The 22,916-nt window shown below is 35.8% G+C and overlaps 1 protein-coding gene across 2 annotated transcripts in view; it reads right to left on the reverse strand.

The window, feature by feature from the left end:
• ankfn1a (ankyrin repeat and fibronectin type III domain containing 1a) overlaps positions 1 to 22,384 on the reverse strand; it is a 91,749-nt gene extending 69,365 nt beyond the window's left edge. For both annotated transcript variants that reach the window (XM_067369637.1, XM_067369636.1), the window contains exons 1-5: positions 22,335 to 22,384; positions 21,125 to 21,249; positions 20,856 to 21,008; positions 16,065 to 16,297; positions 4,988 to 5,217 (exon numbers count right to left, since the gene is read on the reverse strand). In XM_067369637.1, the coding sequence (XP_067225738.1) occupies positions 4,988 to 5,217; positions 16,065 to 16,297; positions 20,856 to 21,008; positions 21,125 to 21,237 (729 nt within the window). In that variant the 5' untranslated portion in view covers positions 21,238 to 21,249; positions 22,335 to 22,384. The remainder of the gene's footprint in view (positions 1 to 4,987; positions 5,218 to 16,064; positions 16,298 to 20,855; positions 21,009 to 21,124; positions 21,250 to 22,334) is intronic.
• Between the last annotated feature and the right edge of the window lie 532 nt (positions 22,385 to 22,916).

The raw sequence follows: 22,916 nt of genomic DNA on the forward strand, positions 1-22,916 counted from the left end.
CATCGAAACAAATCTTCTAGCCTCCTGAATTTTATGGCCATCGGTGCTGAGAGTGATTGACATAACCTGGCAACATAATTGCAGAAAAAGTGCTGCAGACGGCCTTCCAGACTCGCTTTCAGGTACATTTCGATTTTAAAGGCTTTACTATTCACCATAACAAAGGAGCTCTCCACTGACATTTTCCATGCAGTCATGCCTGAGCTGTGAGCAGGGAAAAATCCTGGAATATCTGTGTAACTGTGTTTTCTCCTGCCATAGGGCTATAAAGTTTGACAACTCATCCAAAAGCATTCTGGGAATGAAAAAACGGAACTCAGGTTGTGGACTGGACATGCACTTTTCTTTTCTTCTTCTTCTTCTTCTCTTTTTTTTTTTTTTACATCCACATCACTTCTCAGAAATCCTTCTGGCCCAAGAATTCAAACGCATTGCTTTATCATGCCATGCAAGGTGTAAAAACACCTGGGTGACATAAATATTCTGCCCATGGTTTGAAAACAGAACAAACACACTTAAATATAGCACAGCTCTCTCGTATTTTTGGTCACAGAGCAATTTCATGGAACAATTGTTAAGAAATTATAGGAGAGCTAGGAATGTATGAATAATGAAATTTATGTTAAACTATTAGGAAATTATCTCCGGCTGGAATGTAAATTTCCACTCAATCTTCATAACGTATGCAGATTATCAATGCGCCTTGAGCCCTATTATTTTGCTAGCCAGGGTGGAGGTGCACACAACACTGAAAATGCTGTCATTATTTACTAACCATCATGTCGTTCCAAACCCACAAAGACAAAAGAAGATTTTGTTTACATAACTCTTACCATAATGATAACTCTTACCAAAATAAAGGTTCTTTATTGGCATCTATAGTTTAATGAAGAACCTTTAACATCCATGGAACTTTACCATTGCATAAAAGTTACTTTATAATGTAAAAAGTTTTAGGTTTTTAAATTGTTCTTCACACTAAGAAAAAAAATGCCTCATGACGTTTCACACCCGTAAGACCTTCGTTCATCTTCAGAACACAAATTAAGTTGATGAAATCTGAGAGGTTTTTTTACCAATAATGACGTAGAACCTGGTGGGAGATGAAAAACCTCTCGGATTTCATCAAAATGATCTTAATTTGTGTTCTGAAGATGAATGAAGGTCTTATGGGTGTGGAACGACATGAGGGTGAGCAATTAATGACAGAAATTTCATTTCTGGGTGAACTGTTCACTGAAAGGTTCTTCGAAAAACCAAAAATGGTTCTTCTATGGCATCGCTGAAAATCTGCTTTTTCATTTTTAAAAATGTAGCATAAATGCAGTTCAGATCGCAGGTTTGGAATGATACAATGTTGAGTGAACGTTTTCTTTAACGCTCTTATGAGACATGTATATTCAAAGCATGCTTTTTGCTTCTAGCTCCAGATGATCTGCATTTACTGAAATATACATACAAGTTTATATGCGACGTTTACTACCTGGCCAGCAGGGAAATCGCAGGGATAAAGTGCCTTGTAGGATACCATATTCTTTATTTTGCGTCTCATATGGGCGATATTTGTCACTGCATTAACGAATAATTCTGGAATCTTCTCAACACAGATTTGCAACTATAAATATATGCAACCATAATGGTGCTGGAATTTGACATTTTGAATGTTTTTCTGATGGGCTCGCTGTGGTTGTCATCAGTGACGAACAGAGACAGCAGCAATGTTTCCTACCACACACAGTTCTCAGACACACATTGTTCTTCTCTATTGCTTTTCCATCTATCCCAATGAAATGACAAAACAAACTGAAAAGTAAAACACTGATATAAATCCAACCCCAAACGCTTCATAATTTATTTCTGATTGTAATATTACCTATATATTTTCTACATTTACGTTTTGACTACAGACATGATCTCCCCGAGCAATACATTACACTTATGTAAAAATTAACCAATATACAACACACTATTTTATCAAACACAGAACACTTGTTACAGTGCCACTGTCCCCAGCACCTTTTTTCCCCAAATGCTTTTAATTTTGAATGTGTTCCCTGACAAAATCTTATCCATTGTGAATACCAAGCTCAAATACATAAAGCCCATCTTGAAACAAATTATATAAATTGCAGTGCGCACAAGATGATATCAGTGGTAGGCCTATATTATTTCACCAACATTTGTTTAATGACATCTCCTGAGATCTAAATGAACTCGTTAAAGAAGAAATGCAAGCCAAACTAACCACACTAGAAAATAATCACAATCAATTTTGCTTTCAAGAACAGCCCAATTACACTTAACGACACAAACAAGCAAGGAAAATCTGTTATGCAATTCAAAGATTCTAAAGTTACCAAGGTGTCAACACAATTATGTCTTGCATACAACACTTTTAAAACCTTACGTAATCTGACTTTGAAACAAAAAGAATCCAACTTCATTCATTGCTATGGAAGCGCTGGTGACTGTAGCAGAATGAAACCTGAACTGATGGGTGTCTGTGTGTGTCATGTATCCAACTGAACCATATCAATTTCCTTCACTGGTCCCTAACAACAGATTCCTGTGGTGTTCTGGCTACCACAGCTAGACATTATCTTCACATCATAAGCTTGCATGCATTTACTCATGCCATCTGCTTTGATGCGTTCACAGCATTTCCACACACCACTGATATTCAACATTGTTGACATGCAAAGGGATCTGATACCTCACAATATTTAGTTACTGTTCAATTGCATTATGAAATCCATTTAATTGTTTTCAGTGATATTTCCTTCCTGACATCAGCATAATTTCTGGATAATTTGTGTTTATATTCGACCAAACAATGTTGGGGAGTGATCAACAAAAAGTCGCTACAAGCATACTTTATTTATTAGCGCAACAGTAGATCAGGAACAGAGCAGCTACTTTTTCCCCAAAAAAAAAAAAAAAGTAGTGATGTTTCGCAACAAAACACTGCATCGTTGGTTTTTATATTCCATCACTATTGTCACAAATAGACCATTTGGGTGCTTGCAAACAGTGATGATGTGTTTTTTGGGCAGAGCCTACTTGGTGGTAGAAAATGACAGATCTGAAGTTGAAATCAATTGGTAATTTCGAGTTTTTCTCGCAATTCTAATTTATATATCTCAATATAAGAAGAAAAATCTGAATTGCGAGATATAAACTCGATATTCTGCCTTTTTTTTCCTCAGAATTGTAAGTTTATATATCCTGCAATTCTAACTTTTTTTCTCAGAATTAATATAAACTCGCAATTGTGAGAAAAAAGTCAGAGTTGTGAGATAAAAATGTTAGGTTTAAATTTTATCTATGTAAAATATTATAGGTTTAAATATGAATAGGGTAATCGTTTAGGTTTCATTAGTCCTGTCAAAATCGGAAAAGATAGTCTTAATTTTTTACAGAATACAATGCTCAAGAGCACCCCTATGGTAAATAAAGTTTTGCAAAAGAAAATAAAGTTTTGCATACGAAAATTAAAGTATTGAGGAAAATAAATGTGCTATTTGCAAACTGTTTTGAAGTGGGAGTGGAGTCAAGGGACGGGGGCGTGTACAAAATGCCTCCCTGGAAGTGACGTCATCGGCCCGAGACACAGCTCACTGATCCAAGTACTGTCACGATGAGCAGAGGCTTGCAAGTGGATCGTTTCCTCTTATTCAATAGCATGTATGTTTAACATGCATGTTTTCATTTTATTAACCGTATTAACAAATGTATACGTGTATTAGCAGCTTTATTTTTTTGCATATATGCGCCATTATATTTACTCCATACACCCCCTAAAGAGTGCAACAGTCAGGTTCTGAAAGTAAAAACTTAGCTACAAGGTTGTTAATCCATGATATTGGCGTCTTCTGAAGCTGTCAGCCTGCATTATTTCAGCTTATTTTTAAGATAATCGTGCTTAATAGCAGAATTCTTAGTGAAAAACTAAATTATCCATGATTCTATAGAGAAAATCACACAAATCAGAGTCAAAAAAAGAAAAATGTGCCAAAATAGCTCTTTAGCTCTGCCCACTCCCATGAAGCACTGCAAATGACATAATAGAGTCGATCTCTCTACACTCTCAAAATACTACATATACATACATATATATATATATATATATATATATATATATATATATATATGCATATTTTGCAATAAACTTAAAGTATATTGCTTTTATACATGTAATTAACATTTGTAAATGAGTAGTTTTATATTTCTCTATCGTTTTTAATTCGATTATGCTGTTCGCAATGCTTCATGGGATTGTAGTTCTGTAGTAGCTGATTGGCTACGAGGTGAATTAGTTTTAAACAAGATAAAGTTTGGTTTAATCAATTCATTCTGAGAAGTTTGAAATGCACATATCTCATTGCTATTCATAACCATGATCATTTGAGGCCAGCTCACAAAAGCATACATTACAAACGCTTCTTTATCTATCCCCTCTTAACATATACATTTATACAGTAGCCTATACATAAAAGCTTTCACAGAACTGCACAGAAGTAGCTTTTTAAATAAGGCAAATGTATGCAGATCGAATTCATGTTCTGCAAAAGTCCCTAATGTAAGGTTACAAGGCAATGCGTCCTCAAAGCACTGACTCACTGGTGTAGGATGACAGATGAGTGTTCACTGAATAGAAAGCCATGATCAAACTCCAGGATGAATTCTGGGCAAGCATACCTCTTTTTTGAACGGTTACACAACTGAGCGTCTATGAAGAACCTCACGGCAATAACGCAGCAGCTGTGAAACTGTCAAAACGCTGTATGTGCTACATCAATATCCGCCTACAAAGGTGGATAAAGCTAAGAGTTGTCCTTAAACACAAGAATATGTGCGAGTAAACAAACAAGACATTGTAATAAACAAGCAACAAAGGGCCCATTTGTAACTTTGACCAATGTGGAATTCATTAAAGTGTCTATCTAACCTCTATCTGACAGCAATATGAGACATCTCTACCACTCACATTGATGTTCCTGAGTTTCTTCTTGCCCCTCTCCAGTCGGCTGAGGAGTCTGTGATGTTCACTAGGCGTTTGCTGGAGAAGGCGGTCATCGACGGATATGGTCTTCCTAAGAGCCTCTCGATCCCTCCAAAGCTCTGGGACACGGCTCTCTAAATTCACAGTCCGAGGGAAGCGCTTCACTTCCGACAGTGACGACGTCTCCCCTCGGTCGTGGTCACGCAGCACTGACCCTGAAAGAGAGAAACAGACACCTCAGGTGATAACTGACACCCAGAGAGAAAGAAAACACTAGATAATGAGGACAGAACCAAAACCTCTCTCCTCACAAGAACACACATCTTGAAGCGTTTGTGGTTTTCATTCATACGACCCAAAAAAATATTTAGGCCTAAATTTAAGATTTTACATATTTGAACTGCATATGAAATTTCAGTCAGTTTGGATTACACACATAAGCAAGCTAATAAACTTAAAGTGATGCACATTTGTCATACATAAATGAAACAGGAAAGAGACAGGTAGGATTTCTGTAATACTACTAATAAAATGAATGTTTTATATATACACTATAACCAGGTTTATATATTTATCATCAATAAATTATACATTTCATCTAACTGAATATTGCTTGTTCCACAGCTACACTGAATTGTTACAAAAAAAAAAGTTAAAAAAGTAAGTTACCTGGTTGCCTTAAAATTTTGAGTTCACTGAAATTAAAAATTTGAGTTAATACAATGAAGGCGACTGGTTTAATCAACAGAAACTCAAAAGATTAAGTTATCTCAACCATATTAATTATAGAAGTTGATTTGACAAAAGAAAATAATGTTGTTTTAACGAATCATGAAAATATATATATATTTTTTAATGTGTAGCCATATTTTAAACATGTTCATACTTGTGAACTGAATACATTTTATTGTTTTCACAGTGAACACATTGGGTCTCATTCATGAAACATTCGTAAATATACGAGTAAATATGTGAGTGATTTGCGCGTAAACAGACTTTCCCGAAAACTCTCCTCCTGATTCACAAATACTTCGTAAACGTCAGAAGTGATAGTGAAATGTGTGTGTGTTAATGAATTCCAATCAGTCGTAAATGGGACGCGCGTGCACGTTCATTCTCAATTACCATAAATCCCGCCCATTAAATCCGACTGACAACTATATATGGGCATCATTTTATGACACCAAATGAAGGATTTTGGCCATTTTATAGGAAACAAGTTCCATAGTTTGCCCAGCCCTATTGAAATCAATTCATTATTTGATTAAAGTGCTCCGTTTGCAGATGCTCTAGGTGCGTTCACGTGGCCTCGTAATTCCTGTAGTTACAAGATTCTAGCTTGTAAAAAGCGTTCACGCCCTCATAGAGTTCGTAATTACAGTTTGTAAGCTGGGAGTTTTCTGAAAGCTCCCACATGTAACATGTGGCCACTATACCACCTGACCGCTGTAGATTTAATTATTAGGTGTTGATAGTGGTGCCATGGAAACGCATAATTTCCAGTCCAAGGACCAAAAGGACGCGAACAGCTCCGAATATAACGTCATTTCAAGATAGCGGTAAATACAAGGTGACGTGAACGCAGCTTATTACTGGCTCTCACAACAAAAGTAAAAAGAAAAAACGTATTTGATTACTATATATATAATATTTTTTCAAAATGCTGTGTAATGTACCTTATTAAGGTGAATTAAAATGCAGCCTTATTAATGAGCAAAACGTTCGGATGTTAAACGCACTATTTACGTGTGACTGGGAGCAGGTGTAGATTTCTTTCGTACCAACTAACATACGTTCGGAAAATACGAACATTTTAATGAATCCGAAAATTTACGCCAGAACCACTTTACACACGATTTACACAAAAATTTGTTCTGCTCTTGTTTCATGAATGAGACCCATTGATTCTAAGCTATTTTAATAAATTAATTTAATTATTTTTATTATTATTTAAATAAAAGGTAATAATAAACTATGCCATGACTTTTTGAGCTTTGCCTGTTCCATTTACTGTATGTATGACTGACAAATACGCATTCGTTTATTAATTTTAAAACTATGTAATCCAAAAGGACGGAAATTTTATTTGTTGTTCACATATATATTAAATATTTGCCTCAACTTTTTTTTGTGTGTGTGTGTGTGTAGAAAACGAGGGAAGGACACATTTGGTACAGTATGAATGAGAAATCACTTAAAGAAGGAATACAAATTATGACTAGGCAATTCTATCCATTTTGTAATAACATATTTTAAATAGCCCATCATCTCAGTTCCACTCAATTCTCATTTGACTGCTCTGATTAAACTTCCCACAGCTTCTCTAGTGAGTCATGTCTGTAACAGTTTCACAGTAATGAACACAGCATAAAAAATAAATAAATTACCAACTATTGCACCACATAGATGAATAAAAGTCGGTTAAATGCGTGAAAATTCACCTCAAGTAACATTAAACTGTAAAGTATACAAGTATCTTAAAGACTGTTCTTGTAAACTGGAGGTTTATAATGTAAACACACACACGTGCACCGTATGCCACTAGGATTGTAAGCGGGGTGTTTGGTTTCTCTGTACCATCAGCTGGTGGGCAGCAGTTCTAGCTGTTCATCCACTGAGCTACTGCATTGTTCTGTCTCCTCAACTTACAATTAAAACTGCATGAAGACTGCGCTGCTATTGTCTTCTTTGCAGAGACTGTTGCGAAGAGAAACTCCTCTGAAGCAGACGTCAAATAAACATTTATGAATTCGGTGTTATAGCTAATCCACTGTTTTACACTGTTTTACAACAGATTTTAATGGTGTCCTGACAAAAACCTTAACCATTCTGATAACCAAGCTCAAATATGTGAAGCCAGTTTGTGAAAAGAGTCAACAAATTGCATAAATGTGCTGCATACAGATTACATTAATTCGGCAGCACTTGTTTATTGACAAAATGGAGATGAATTTTAAAGTAACTCCCTAAGGAAAATAAACAAGCCAAACTGAACAACAAAAAGTACAATGATGATATCAGATAGTAATGCGTTGATATATGGGTGTTTTTTCCAATGACATGCACTTTTATGCCCCAGGGGTTGATTTTTATTCAAACGAATTTCATGTCTTTTTGTTTAATAAAGGTCCTAATGATCAAAATGGTCAAAATGAAGTGTAAAAACACTTCATTTAAGTTGATTTTCTGAAAGTCCACAGGGCAAAGACGTGCCCATTTTTGAAAATATAATGCCATTTTTACAAAATGTAAAATAAGTCTCTAATGTCCCCAGAGTGTGTATGTGAAGTTTTAGCTCAAAATACCCCACAGATAATTTTTTATTGCATGTTAAATTTTTCAGATTTTAAGGGTGAGCAAAAACGCTCAATTTGTGTGTGTGTACCTTTAAATGCAAATGAGCTGCTGCTCTCAAGAAGAGGGCGGAGTTTCAAGAGCTTGTGTTAGCAGCGTCGATTACCTCACAAAGGCTCACTGAAAATTTTAGAAACTGTTCAGCCTTTTATGTTCAAAACGGAGTCGGACAATGATGGAGAGATTCAAGAAGAAGTGACAACATGTAAAATGCAACAGGACATTTCTGAATGGTTAGTTGGTGAATTTATGTAGCTGATGTGGAGTTAACTATCTTAAAGTCATTGACTAGCATACTCTGTCATGATAATCTATAAATCGCTCGAGTGGGAACTGTTGTAAGATCCTACAGAGCCAGAGAATATATACTGCATGAAGATAGAACAGGTATAGTTTAGTTTAATTACGGTTATAACTTGTCATGTTGTTATCTTGCTTTTATGACATGCTATTGCATTCGTGTTACACACTATATTGCAAAAACATGGCCTCACCCCTTTGTTGCATGTTCTCGGGGGCAGGGTTTATGTAAATCTTAGGCTTAGTGATGTCACCAACCTGGGAAAAAGCTCGTTGTAGTCCCTACCAGCCATTTGTTGTAGTCCTTAAACAGAGAATTCTTTAAAAGAAAATATCTCGCTTTGCATTGAACTTTGAGCGTCCTAACTTTGCAGATGTTGTTTATGCTCAAACAGCAACATTACACACTAACTAAAGTTAAACAAGTGAAATCATAATGAACCACCCCTTTAAATGATTAACATATTCATGTACTACTGTACTAACATGGCACTCCAAGGAACATCAAACAATACCAACTAGTATTACCATGTTCCAGAAAACCATGGCAGTACTAGTAGAATGGTATTTTAATGCTGAACTGCCAATATTAATGAACCACACCAGAAAATAATCACAGTCAATTCTCAGACCAGTTCACTGCACTGTGTGTTCCATTGACAAATTCACAAAAACAAACATCCAATGAAAACCATTCAAGGATTCTCATTAGTTACCCAGGTGTCATATCAAGTGTGGATTGCATGCTAAAGCCTTAAACTCTTATGTAATCTCACTTGTCAGATACATAGACTTGAACTTTGTTAGCTCGTCACTATGGAAATGATGGTGACTGTAGAAGAATGAAACCTAAAACTGATGAGTGTCTGTGTGTGTCATGTATCCAACTGAACCATATTAAGTTCCTTCAATTGGTCCCTAACGACAGATTCCTGTGGTGTTCTGGCTACCACAACTAGACATTATTTTCACATCATGAGCTCGCATATACTCATACCATCTGCTTCGATGCGTTCACAGCATTTCCACACACCATATTGATATATGACATGATATTAAAATATATTATTTTGCCAACTGATGCTGTTTGTTGATATTCATCAGATACTCAGATTAAACTACTAACAGAGGTATGAATATCTATTTATTTTCAGCTTTCTAGGACACACTGATGAGTCACCAACACAGTAAAGAGGTTTGAGATTTAATCCCAACAGTCTGATGTCAGCATAGATTCATAACCAAGCATCTCTGTGTGGTGTAAAGCTGTTATATCACATCACCTGCGGTGACACTATTTGTAAACCCTCCTACAGCTTGAGTGAAACTCCATGGCTGAGCGCACGTAAAAACCAAATGAGCATGAAAAATGGTTTTACAAATGACCCCACTTTAAAGTCAAATAAGTGATCAAAACACAAATTATAGGAGTGATCCAATTTGTCCAATTACCCATTTTGTTTGAGAATCATCCACGGATGGACACAAGGATGTCGGCGTGTTGATGAAGCGCCGAGGCTGTCTTTCAAGCGCGGTCGAGAGTAAAGCATTTGATAAGTGTAATTTAACACCAAGTCCAACTAAATTAAAGACGTGAGAAGAATCTTAAGACTTTAAAACAAACCACAGCTGGTGCTAATGATCCCAGTTTCCATGACAACAGTTTGGGCTCCATTTTCATCATCCTCAAAAGCAAAGGGTAAAGAGGTGTTGGCTCTAGGGTCACTGGTCTGTTCATTCATTGGGAAGACCATATTTCATGCCAAAAGACACAGAGTATGTCAATGAGTATCATTAGAGGAGGACGACCCTATGTTAGCCATTCAAGCTTAGCAACATATTTGCCGATATTGTAGAGGCTTCTAGGGAGATTTTATTACATTGCTACCGTACAGAATTAAAGGGATAGTTCACCCAAAAATAAAACTTCTGTCATCATTTACTCACCCTCAAGTTGTTCCAAACCTGTATGAATTTCTTTTTTTCTGCTGAACATAAAAGAAGATATTTTGAAGAATATGGGTAACCAAACAGTGTTCAGCAGAAGAAAGAAAGTCATACAGGTTTGGAAGAACTTGAGGCAGAGTTAATGATGACAGAATTTTAATTTTTGGGTGAATGATCCCTGAAAGTAGTGATCATGTTAATTGAAAAAAGAAATAATAATTAAATAATTAAATAAACAATAAAAATATAAGTTTATTTGCAATTAATTATTAAATTAAAAATGTTTTATTTTAATAATAGTATAATAATAACTTTTATTAACTTTTTAATTGATTTAAATTAATAATAAATGATTTAATAAATTGATTAATAAAGTGGTACTGTCAATGGAGGGACAGAAAGCTCTCGGATGTCATCAAAAAGATCTTCTGAAGATGAACAAATGTCTTACGGGTTTGGAACGTCATGAGGGTGAGTAATTAATGACAGAATTTTCATTTTTTGGTGAACCAATCCTTAAAAATGAAAATGATGCAAAGAAGTAATATGTTAAAAAGTTTGATAATTCTTTTTTTAATGTGACAGCATCAACAGCCTGACACAACAACATTTGCTCAACCAATGGCATGAGTTTGGGGCTGGATTATACTGTATATATGACTGACCAATGACAGATGGGGGAGTGTATGGTTATTTTTCCAATTCTGTATGGTGATATTAGTGGCTCAAGAATTACACATTGCAGCTTTAACATCTGTGCTCTAAGATAAATAAATCAAAAATCAAAAATAACTACACATCAGGAACAAAATGAACAGCCAGATCTTCTGTAATGGTGATGTTCACCCTCAGCACCAGTGCAAATCATCAGACATTAAATACAAAGTGTCTCCAATTCCATTTAATGCTGAAACACGGCTGTGTGATTAATCACCAGCTACAGTTTGAATGATAACTGACATTTTAAGGGAAAAAGAACAAAGTCTTTGGAACAAAATGACCGAGCTTCTACTGCCCTACAGCACGTCCTGTTCAGAAATTACGGAATTAAATTCAATAGAGCCGTGGGTTGAAAACAGTAATAAGACCTTTGCTACTCAGTCATCTCTTCCGTTCATTTCTGATGATCAAATGCAATAGTGAACTCTACTGGACGACTGGGGTAGTTGATGAATTAGAAAATTCATGATTCACAAAATTCAACATTAATTTTATATGTAATTTAATTTAGATTGCAAAATGTAAATTTTACAGAATGTTTTATTACATAATCAGAGATTGCTCATACTAAAGTAATGCCAAAAAAAGCAATAAAAAGACATTTAACTGCTTTCACCCAGACAACCCTTTTAGCCTATAATTTCCGGCTTGTGCCATTTAGCGGTTCCCTGTACAGAGGGGTTATCTAACACTGATTGCATCATTTGGCACATTAAGTCTGATTCTCACATCCCCAGGTAAAAAACAGAGAACTCAGTAGCTGAAAACAATCCTCCCGCAGCACTCATTCTATTACACAAGATGGTGTCATTAAAGGAAGATAACACCCAGCACCTATTGGAGCTCTTTGGATAAAATATTGATTCTGACGCTACTGCTGACATCAATATGTGTACTGAACACTTCAGTGGAAACAATTCCAGAATCCCTAGAGGGACATCACATCAACACCACTTTCCTTTTCATTCCTTTCACTTTTAGCCCAAAGGTGAATCTACAGTAGGTATGGAAAACACAGTCTCTTTAACAAACCAAACAAAGGTGTGGAAAATGCTATCGTTGTTTGCTATCATGCTTACAATGGCATGGCTACGCTGATGTTTTGCAAATCTTTGAATCTGATAAAGCTTGTACTAAAAAAAGCATGTTTCCTGTGCTAAAGTACACTTTATCAAAATGACATTTGATCAGATATATGTTCAGAATGCACAAGTGTACTGTCAGCTGTATTCTGTGCAGCATATGCTGTAGAAGCTCTAGAAAGTACTTTAAAAATAGTATGTAAAAAAAGTACACTATAGTTCAAAAGTCTAGGGTCAGTAAGATTTTTTAACCTTAATGTTTTTTAAAGAAGTCTCTATTGCTCGCCAAGGCTTAAAAATACAGTAAAAATAGTAATATTGTGTAATATAAATACAATTTAGAACAACTGCTTTCTATTTTAATATATTTTAAAAAGTAATTTATTCCTGTGATGGCAATGCTGAATTGTCACATGATCCTTCAGAAATCGTTCTAATATGCTGATTTGCTGCTAAAGAAACAATTTTTACTACTATCAGTTTTGAAAAAAGTTGTGCTGCTTAATATTTTTGTGGAAACTATGATACATTTCTTTTTCAGGATTCATTGATAAAACACAAAGTAAAAAATAAATAAATAGAAACAGCATTTATTTGAAATAAACTTTTGTAACATTATAAATGTCTTTACTGTCACTTTGATCAATTTACTGCGTCCTAAAATAACTAAATTAATCTTACTGACCTCAAACTTTTAAATAGTGTATACTGTATGCAGTGATAAATGTACAACATTTATCATTGCATACAGTATACACATATTATAACAGTATTATACTACACTGTTGCCATGATATTGTCACACTATGCACACTAGGTTTCCATTTACCACCTCTGAAAAACTCTCATTTAAAATGTTTATCCACCTTATATACATTTTTAAAAATCCATCATGGATATAAGATACATTTATTTTCCATTTTATTACATTTACCTATTGTAAATATGTTACATTTTGTTACAGTCCAAACCACAACCAAAAAATGCTGAAATTTTCATACTAGAAATAGAGTGAGCTCAATGTATTGAAGTGTTCATAAATTGTTGAACAGTAGATTATTCGGGTATTCCATACATACATACAATTTGCACACTGTATATACATACTGCACAAACATAATTTTTTTTACTGCAACAATAGTAAGAGTAGTATGCTAGTATTCTAAACAGCGTCATATACTCTTAAAGGGATAGTTCACCATTATTTACTCATCCTCATCTCATACCAACCCTGAATACTTACTTTCAGTAGTCGTGGAAAATGGCACATGAATTGCGTAGACTTCTTTTATGATACTTTTATGTATACATTGTAAAGAGAAAAGTGTGAACAATCTGCCTAACGTCTATTGCGTTCCATGGAAGAAATAAAGTCAGGATTGGAACAACATGAGGGTGAGTAAATGATGACAGAATTAACATTTTTTGGTGAACAAACTCTTTAATGGTAGCACCCTCCACTGTTTACATACCAATCATACACTCCTCCAGAGATAGGCAGAGCTGTTTATGGCATCAACAAAAGTCGTTTCCTGCCATTCTGTGCCACCCCTAAAGATAGTGATAATACTCTTTTGAAGGGTTGGTGGGGTTGGGGGGTGACTAAATAAATATCTCATCTTCATCTCTATGTAGAGTACCAGAAAATGTTGGTATCCCTGCTAAGTTCTTGTAAAATGAATTACTCATTATGCCATCCATAAGGTTCACCACTACTATTGCGATAGTGCTAATGAACATTGCCTGCAGGGCAGTGTCACAGTTAAACCTGCAATTAGGAGTCATTTCCACATACAACAAGAGCGCTAATGACGGAGTCACCCCTAACGATTGGCAGCATAACAGCATGAACTCCAGGATGAGGTTGGTAAAAACACTAATATGAAACACATACAGTGATATGTTCTGTAGGATACCCTCGTTATTTAAAAATGTGCAACTATTTGATTTAATTGCTGTGTCTCATCTCTTTTAGTTTCAATATGGATGGGTTTTGTAAAGGGCTGGGAGAATAAATTGATTCATCTCAATTTGTGGATCTATTCTGAGATATTCAGCAGATGGCGCTCTAGGCCGCACACTCAAATGTTGATGAAGAAGAATGCTAGTCTGTTTGGTTATGTACTTACAACTCAGAATGTTTTTATCGCGCGAGATTAATGTAAAGAGCCTACTGCAAACACTCTTGTCATGAAAGATTATTTTATATAAAGTTCAAGTGGTGTGTGTAAGGAATTGGAAGAGAGCAGAGTATGGCTGTTTCTAAAGTACGCAGTGCCTTCTGCTCACGGTTGCCAGGTCTTTACAACAAAACCCGCCAAATTGCTGCTCAAGTTAAAAATCGTGTTCCGGGGGCGGGGGTCCCCTGGTAAAATTCACATTCCAGGGACTAAAAATAAACCCGCGGCAACAATGTAAAAGTAGCCCACTGCGTCTGCTGTTAAAAACTAAGCTCAGAATCGATTCGAGAGAGAATCACGATAGAGTCACGATAAATCTCACAATCGATCCAGAATCATTTCTCGATTCGCGATTCAACGATTTATTGTTCCAGCCCTAATGCCATTATATAAAATAGTATGACATGTCTAAGGATTTACGGTAACCCAGCTAACATGGAACATTCTCAGAACTTTGGAAAGGTTCTGGCAAGGTTCTCTCAAAGTTATGAACAAATCTTCTTCCAGTAACATTAATACAATGTTCATTTAAAGTTATCTGGTCTTTAATAACACTCTCAAAATGTTAGCACAAAAAAGTTATTTAAACATCGTTCATGGAACGTTTTAGTTGGACGTTTGTCTAACGTTCTGGCAAGGTTCTTTCAAAGTTATGAAGAAATGTTTTTCCAATAACATTAATAGAATGTTCATTCAAAGTTATCTGGTATTAAATAATGTTCTTAAAATGTTAGATCATTGAATGATCTAACATTCAACTAAACAAATTCTAACATTTTTTTTTAGAATGTTCAGAAAAAATTAAAAAGTAACATTCCCATAATGTTTGCAAAGTTATAAAATTGAATGTTCCCGTAACATTCGTATAACTAAGAAAAAACGTTTTTAAAACATTTAAAAAACTGGATTTTTTTTGAACGTTCAGGGAACATTCATTTTTATATCTCTATAGGAATGTCAGCAAAACATTCTTAGATTTTTTTTTTTTCCAGCTGGGAATAAATTAGCATTTCATATACCTAAAGTATTTCACAACAACAGTCATTTACTATAGGTAATTGCAACAAAACACAGTGAGAGTATCATTCCAGGCAGAAGCAATTAGCTAGATTACTCAAGTCATTAATTTTGCAGAGAACCTTTGCCCTCGAATTTCACAAATATTTATGTCAAACTGTGCAAATTGCTTGATGAAATTGGATGTAACAGGCAATTGAGCAAATAAAAACAAACAGCACTGCAAGCAATACTTGGCGAAACGTAGCGAACAAGACAAGAAATCAATCCACCCACAAGACCTCAAACTCAAATATAGAAGTTCAAACACTGAAATACTAGACATATATATTTTTTGACTTTCTCAAAGAAGATTCGAACCACAGCACTGGCACAATCATACATATAGAGAGCCAAAAGAGTTTTGGAGAGGAGGTGGTATCTGATACTATGATGAATGGATGCAGTTTGTGATTGGCATACCTGATGCGTCCCAGTGCAGTCCTCCGGGGCTGGCTGCCAGGCGCCGGCGTTTCCTCACACTCACTCCGCCATGACAGGAGTCTCTGGTGGGCTTGGGCAGAGGAGTTGAGGTGGTCCGCAGGGGCGATGAGGAGTGAGGGGAGGCTGAAACTGGCAGGAGCGGAGAGGGTGGCAATTGATGGGTTTTCCTATCCTGGCACTGGCTCAGATGGCTAGACTCTTTCTCAGGGGGCCTGTGGAACAAAAGAGATTTCATTTCTGCTGTCACTCCACTATAATTAGCTGTCATATCGTGATGTTTTCATGATCACAATTGAGCTCCCCCGTACCGCACAGTGTGTCATACCAGCAGTGAAAAACGCAGGTTTTTCCATACCAATCAACACTGAGAAAATTACAGCTTTCAGCTGTATGTCAGAAAAAGCAGGGAATTAAACGTGTGTGAGAACAAAATGTGAGAATATTTTAAAGCATTATATTATAGGCATCAAGCGGTATAGACATTTATTATATGCACAATTTAATTCTTAGATTGAGGGCACTCTATAGTCAAGATGGTTAAAAAAAAAATTGAATGTGGAAGATATAATATTTAACCATGCACTAATACATTTAGCAAAAGCCTCAATAAAATAATAAATAGTTATATAAAATAAACAAACACCCCTTTTTTCTGTTCAGGAATATACAGTACCTGGAATCTGGAAGGGTATAGCTTTGGCTTTTCCATGATCCTCTCTTGTGGGATCCTGATTTTTTTCTTCTAAACAAAAACTCAACAATCCGTTCCATTGCAAACATGATGCCCTCATGGACTTCTTCTCTTCATGTAAAACAAGTTATTAAAAATTTTCCATGTGATTCCGTATGAGCCACGAGCAGCATATTAAACTTAAATGCACCTGCAAGATTTTACACCACAGTTTTTCCCCAGGACTTCCCGTAGCTAAAGCCTTTCATAGTAAAATCAACAACGTAATCGCTGCGGGGTAAAAAGAAGGCCCCTGGTTTAAAAAAAACTCAGCAAGCGGCCCCAGTGAGCATTCAGCGCCCAGCATAAATATTAAATTACACCTTCAGCTAAAGTGTGCCAGCCGCACACACAAAAGCCATATCAGTCTGTCAAGAGTCAAGTGTAGCACATATCTGATGGTCGAGTTGTTGCTTTTGTGAGGCTTGATTAACTGTAGCAAGTTAAGAAGAGGTTTCCAGTGAATGCTTTGTTTCCACTGAGAGATGTAATAACACCATCGCAGTATGGAACCCGGCTTTTTGTTTTTAATAAATTGCTCTGCTGAAGCTTATGAATGTAGCCTGATTACATAAAGTTGGATGGCAGTGTGTTTCCTTTTCTACCCCAGGCAGGATTAAAGCAATATTAACTGGTCTTAGTCATTGTATGCATTGCATTTTTGTGCCTGCTTTGTAGCATACGGTTTGGGGTGCTCTGATGATTCAGTTTTTTTTGAGAGTGCCGCATAAAAGGTAGCTGAGAAGACATGATTGGATTTGATTGGCTATTGAAACCTCGAGAGCCACAGTGATTCAACATGTAGTAGGTTGGCTGGTACTGTCAGTGTAATTCTCTCTTCTCTGCACCTAGTTTCAATATGCATTCAAAGGTGTGTATAAAGAAAACAAGCATATTTAATAAGATTCTCAAAAGTAATTAGATGTTATTAAATATGGAGTGAAATGTTCAGCGAGAAGTAAGACTCATTTGAATGGCCATTACAATCGTTATAAAATTAGAACTCTGTGTGTGTGTGTGTGTGTTTCTTCAGCTACTACTAGAACTTCCTAAACTTTCTAGTAAAAGGTCCAAACACTGACTTGTGTAAACAATGTGTAAATGATGACATCATGTGGTCACTACACGAATTGCAGTCTACCAACTGCAAATGTAAAGTCAAAATAAAGACATTATTTCCTAAACAGTTGAAAACGAAATGTTATATATGTGATATACATGTCATATGTGTAATGTATATATATATATATATCTATATATATATATATATATATATATATATATATATATATATATATATATATAAAACAGTTAGTTCCTGTCCTCGATTCTGATGGTCAATTGCTGTGTTTTATTCAAGTATCACTACACAACACCCTTAGCAACCACTCTTAGCAACGTAAACTGTATGTTCTCAGTTGATATTGTTCATTGAAGCTTACTGTATTATGTAGAAGAGTGTTGTGAGAAAGAGATCGAGTGAGCGAGTTTATTACCTGCATTCAGATTTAGCATTTTCCTTCAGGTCAGGTATGTTCATAATAAAAAATCTGTAATGTCCTATGTATTATCTACGGAGCCCCTAAAGGGACATGGTGGTAGAAAAAAAATGGGAAGGAAATTTTACGTGGTGGTGGAAAAAAATTTGGGATGGGAGGAATTTTTTTTTTTAAATATTTTGCGTTCCCTCGCAAAGATTGCGTTCCCTCTCAAAGATTTTTTGCGTTCCCTCGCAAAGATTGCGTTCCCTCGCAAAGATGTTTTGCGTTCCCTCGCAAAGTTATAATCGTTCCCTTGCTGTGAGCTCGGAGGAACACTTCCTCTTTAATGTCCCACTGGCTGGCAGTAGTGTTTCAGTTAGTAACATACGTTAATAATGCACACAATGCGCGGCTCATAGAGTTTGAATTTGACTCAAAAATTAAGAAATGCAGTCAGTGCTTATGTCAAGCAGTTCCGTTGGCAATATATACACAGATTCGAGCTTCCCGGATTAATAACTCGTGTGCTAAACGTTATTAAAACACAAATGCAGCTACTTCCAATCATAGTAACCTAGACAACAAGCTACAACAACCCAATTTTGAGCAGGCAGCGGAGATACACGCCTGAAGGGACCGTCTGAAAAGTGCAAAACCCGAAACCCTTTTGCTCATTTTATATTACGAAAAATACTCAGTAACGTCACTGTAACACACTGTACTGTCACCGAATTCAGTTCATACATCACTGCCCTCCTGCTGGTTATAGGTACACTTAGTTTGGCAAGTAGCACATAAAGGCCTTCTTTACACAAATGATGTTGGTACACAGCTTACATTCTTACAACAGCTTTTGCATGATGATTGCTTACTGGATTTGATGGCATTACAATTTATTTAATATTTTTACCAATAACAGTGTAGTTATTATTATTTTATTTTATTTAATAATTATAATCATAAACGTTATGCTTTTTTAAAAAAAAAAGCATAAAGCACATTTGAGGAAAATTGGGTTGTTGTAGCTTGTTGTCTAGGTTACTATGGTTGGAAGTAGCTGCATTTGTGTTTTAACAACATTTAGCTAACGAGTTATTAATCCGGGAAGCTCGAATCTGTGTATATATTGCCAACTGAACTGCTTGACATAAGCACTGACTGCATTTCTTCATTTTTGAGTCCAAGTTCAAACTCTATTAGCCGCGCATTATTTGTGTGCATTATTAACGTATGTTACTAACTGAAACACTACTGCCAGCCAGCAGGACATTAAAGAGGAAGTGTTCGTCCGAGCTCACAGCAAGGGAACGATTAAAACTTTGCGAGGGAACGCAAAACATCTTTGCGAGGGAACGCAATATATTAAAAAAAAAAAATTCCTCCCATCCCAAATTTTTTTCCACCACCACGTAAAATTTCCTTCCTTCCCATTTTTTTTTTACCACCATGTCCCTTTAGGGGCTCCGTAATTATCTTGTCCTTTTAACTGTTAAGGGCTTTTCCCATGACTGACAGCGCTAGTCAAAGCATTTATCAGTTGCGTCTTGTTCCGTGTTCACATTCACAACAGTTCAGTCTTTTCAATGTAAAAGTCTTCGCTACTGACTGACACACTCATAAAGACGGTCTTTGCCGCCATCTAATGGTGTAATAATGAAACTTCTGTTGCTGTTCACGGTCAGGGACTATTTTTTCCGGCGGAATTAAGGCTTTAGTGAAAGTTTACTTTATGAAAGTTGCATTGATACATATTTTTGGCTTTAATATATGTATTGTGTGGTAACCGCTTTATAAAAGCAATAAAGTACTCAAGGTTAGTGCTGTACCGTGAATAAGTCACTGAAGGGCGTTGTTAGGCACGATGCAAAGCGTAGCCTCTCGTACCTAATTGCTTACATATATATATATATATATATATATATATATATATATATATATATATATATATATATATACACACATACAGTATATATATAAAATATTTATTTTAAGTAGCATTTTTATGTATATCTTGATTCAACATTAATATTGTAATTCAAATTGAAAATATATTTATGATTACAAATTTTAATGTTCAGTATGGCAAGTCCAAGTAATCAGAAACTGTTTTTTTCCCCCCTTGATAATGATCAGCTGACTGTACATTACTCTAGTTACTGCACGCTACTTAACAAATAAATATGCAAAATGTTTTTGAGATGTAATTATTTGAATATGTGAGAAGAATGATACAAGAGGCTTGGAACTTGCAAAATGTGTAGGTTACTTTGTTGTCAATAGTCAAATATACAGTTCAGTTATTACACACAAAAAGAATTGTGTATTCCAAAGAGCTGTGTAACAGTTAAAGAGAAGATTATGATTTTGCATGTCTATAAGATAAAGCAAGACACTGCTAACCAAGCGAACAGTCTAAACACACAAACATAAGATTTCTGGTTGGATATGAAAATTGGCCTTAACTGAAACGCCTACTCTAAAATGCCATCAAACTGGTCTGTAACAAAGAAACAGGAACTAGCAGAAACTAGTCTTTAAATTCTTTCACAAACACATTACCTGGTTTCTTTATATGTGTCTCCATTGTCATTCTCATGGGACGGTGGCAGCATGGAGCATACTGAATCCCGGCTCCTGGGTAACAAAGTGGAGGGCATACACAGCCATGTCTCCAGATCAGAGAATTTTGAGTAGCTCAGCATCTCTAAAACACTGCAATACAGGAATACAATAAAACATATCATTCAGTTTTGATTTATTAACCCTATAAAACAGCTATGTTAATAAATGACAGTAACAAATAGTGTTCAACATCACGCTCACAGTACCTGTCCTCTCCCATTCCTGGGATTTCATATTTCTCATTAGCTGTGAGGCAACCATATGGTGTTTGTGATTCCTGTGGAGCCAGCAGGCAACTTTTCTCAGTCTCATAAGACATCTTGAGCCATTTCTGAGCACACAAGGAAAATAGTTCAGCCTGTTAGTGTACTATATGCTGATCATGGCAGGTTTTCTTCTACAATCACTAATGAAGCCAAATTACACAGAAGCCAAAATCCACATGGCTAATGTTTTGAACCTGAGGTCACTTCTCAGCACAGGTCCCTGCTGGTGGTGCCAAACAGAGACTGGCTAAATAATCAAGCCTGCACACATTACTAATGTGCACATACACTATCTGGCCTTCTAGGAAGAGAAGGACTAGTTGTCACATGGTGGAGCTGTCAAACAGGTTTAAGACAAAGTGTGAATTCTGCCTTGACCTAATATGAATTTAATATTTTAAATATGGAATCATAAGTATATAAATATGTAAATATGAATTAAAATATCACATTATAATAAAACAGAAAGATTTTAAACTATGATTTCAACAAAGTTTAATGTTGCTCTGATACTGCATTTCAACACAGAACCAAAGCAGCATCAGAGCCATATATGATACTATGGTTATATTTTATAAGTTGATATTTTTAATGTTACATTTTACTTTTGCTGTTGTTTTACATTTATAGGAAAAGTTTATGGGTTATTTAATGGCAGGTTCCATTGTGACAACTTATAGTTTGACAGAATTCCCTGCTATTGGTGCATGTTGTCACAGAAATATTAAATATTAAATGAACTGAAACTTTTTTTCATGGCAATATCAGCGAAAATGTTCCATACATTTTTGTAGCTCAGACTTTAATGTAGGCTATGTGTGACTATATGCCTACATAAAGTGACTTTCAAAAATAAACAACTATGATAAACAGTCACTCCCTTAATCACTAGAGAAATGACTTTAAACAACTGAGCTTTAGCATAGGTGTGGTTCCGAAATAAGCTTTAAGATCTTCTCACATTTTCCCATCACAACACAGTTCAAATCCCACATGCATCCATCTTTAATTACTCCTCTTCCTAACACTCCACCTACACTGCAAACACTTCAGTTGCGATGTACACTGTAAAGTTTACGCATTTTCACGTCCAGTTCAGACAGCTTCATTAAATACGACACGGACTCGTTTGGAAAAGGAGGGAATGTACCTCTTTGTTCTCCGGTTCTGGACTTAAGGAACCGCGGCGGATCCTCAGAACATCTGCATCCTCTTCCCGTAAAAACCTGAAACTAGACTCAAAACTTCCCGTTACGTGTCTTCCACTCAGGCGTAGTGAAAAGTCGAACTTCTGCGACTGCATGCAGGAAGAAAAGCTAAAGATTTCTGCAAAACTCACCAAATATGATCTCTGTTCGCCATCAGGAAGTGAAGAAACCCTGTCATCTGCTTCGAAGATACTCACTTTTCATATCTGTTCAATATCTATGCATATGTTCCACGGAGTAATGTTTTGATATCCTATGTTTTGCTAACGACTGTATGGACCTAAAAATGTCGATTTTCTTTGAAACCCGTCCTGTTCAATTTTTTTGTACTTGTCTTTGTAAGATAAGACAGGAAATATTTATGTAGTTATCCAGGAAAATGAGGGACTGCAATTATGTCCCATAAACAGTGCTTCATCTTCATGTTGATGTAACCAAAGAACATCTCAGCTATTTTCACCAGACAACATGATGACTAATTATATAAACTATGCAGTTTTTGTAGCCTATTTATGAATTTGTAA

The sequence above is a fragment of the Chanodichthys erythropterus genome, chromosome 19 (assembly GCF_024489055.1).
Source record: "Chanodichthys erythropterus isolate Z2021 chromosome 19, ASM2448905v1, whole genome shotgun sequence".
NCBI classification, from domain to species: Eukaryota; Metazoa; Chordata; class Actinopteri; order Cypriniformes; family Xenocyprididae; genus Chanodichthys; species Chanodichthys erythropterus.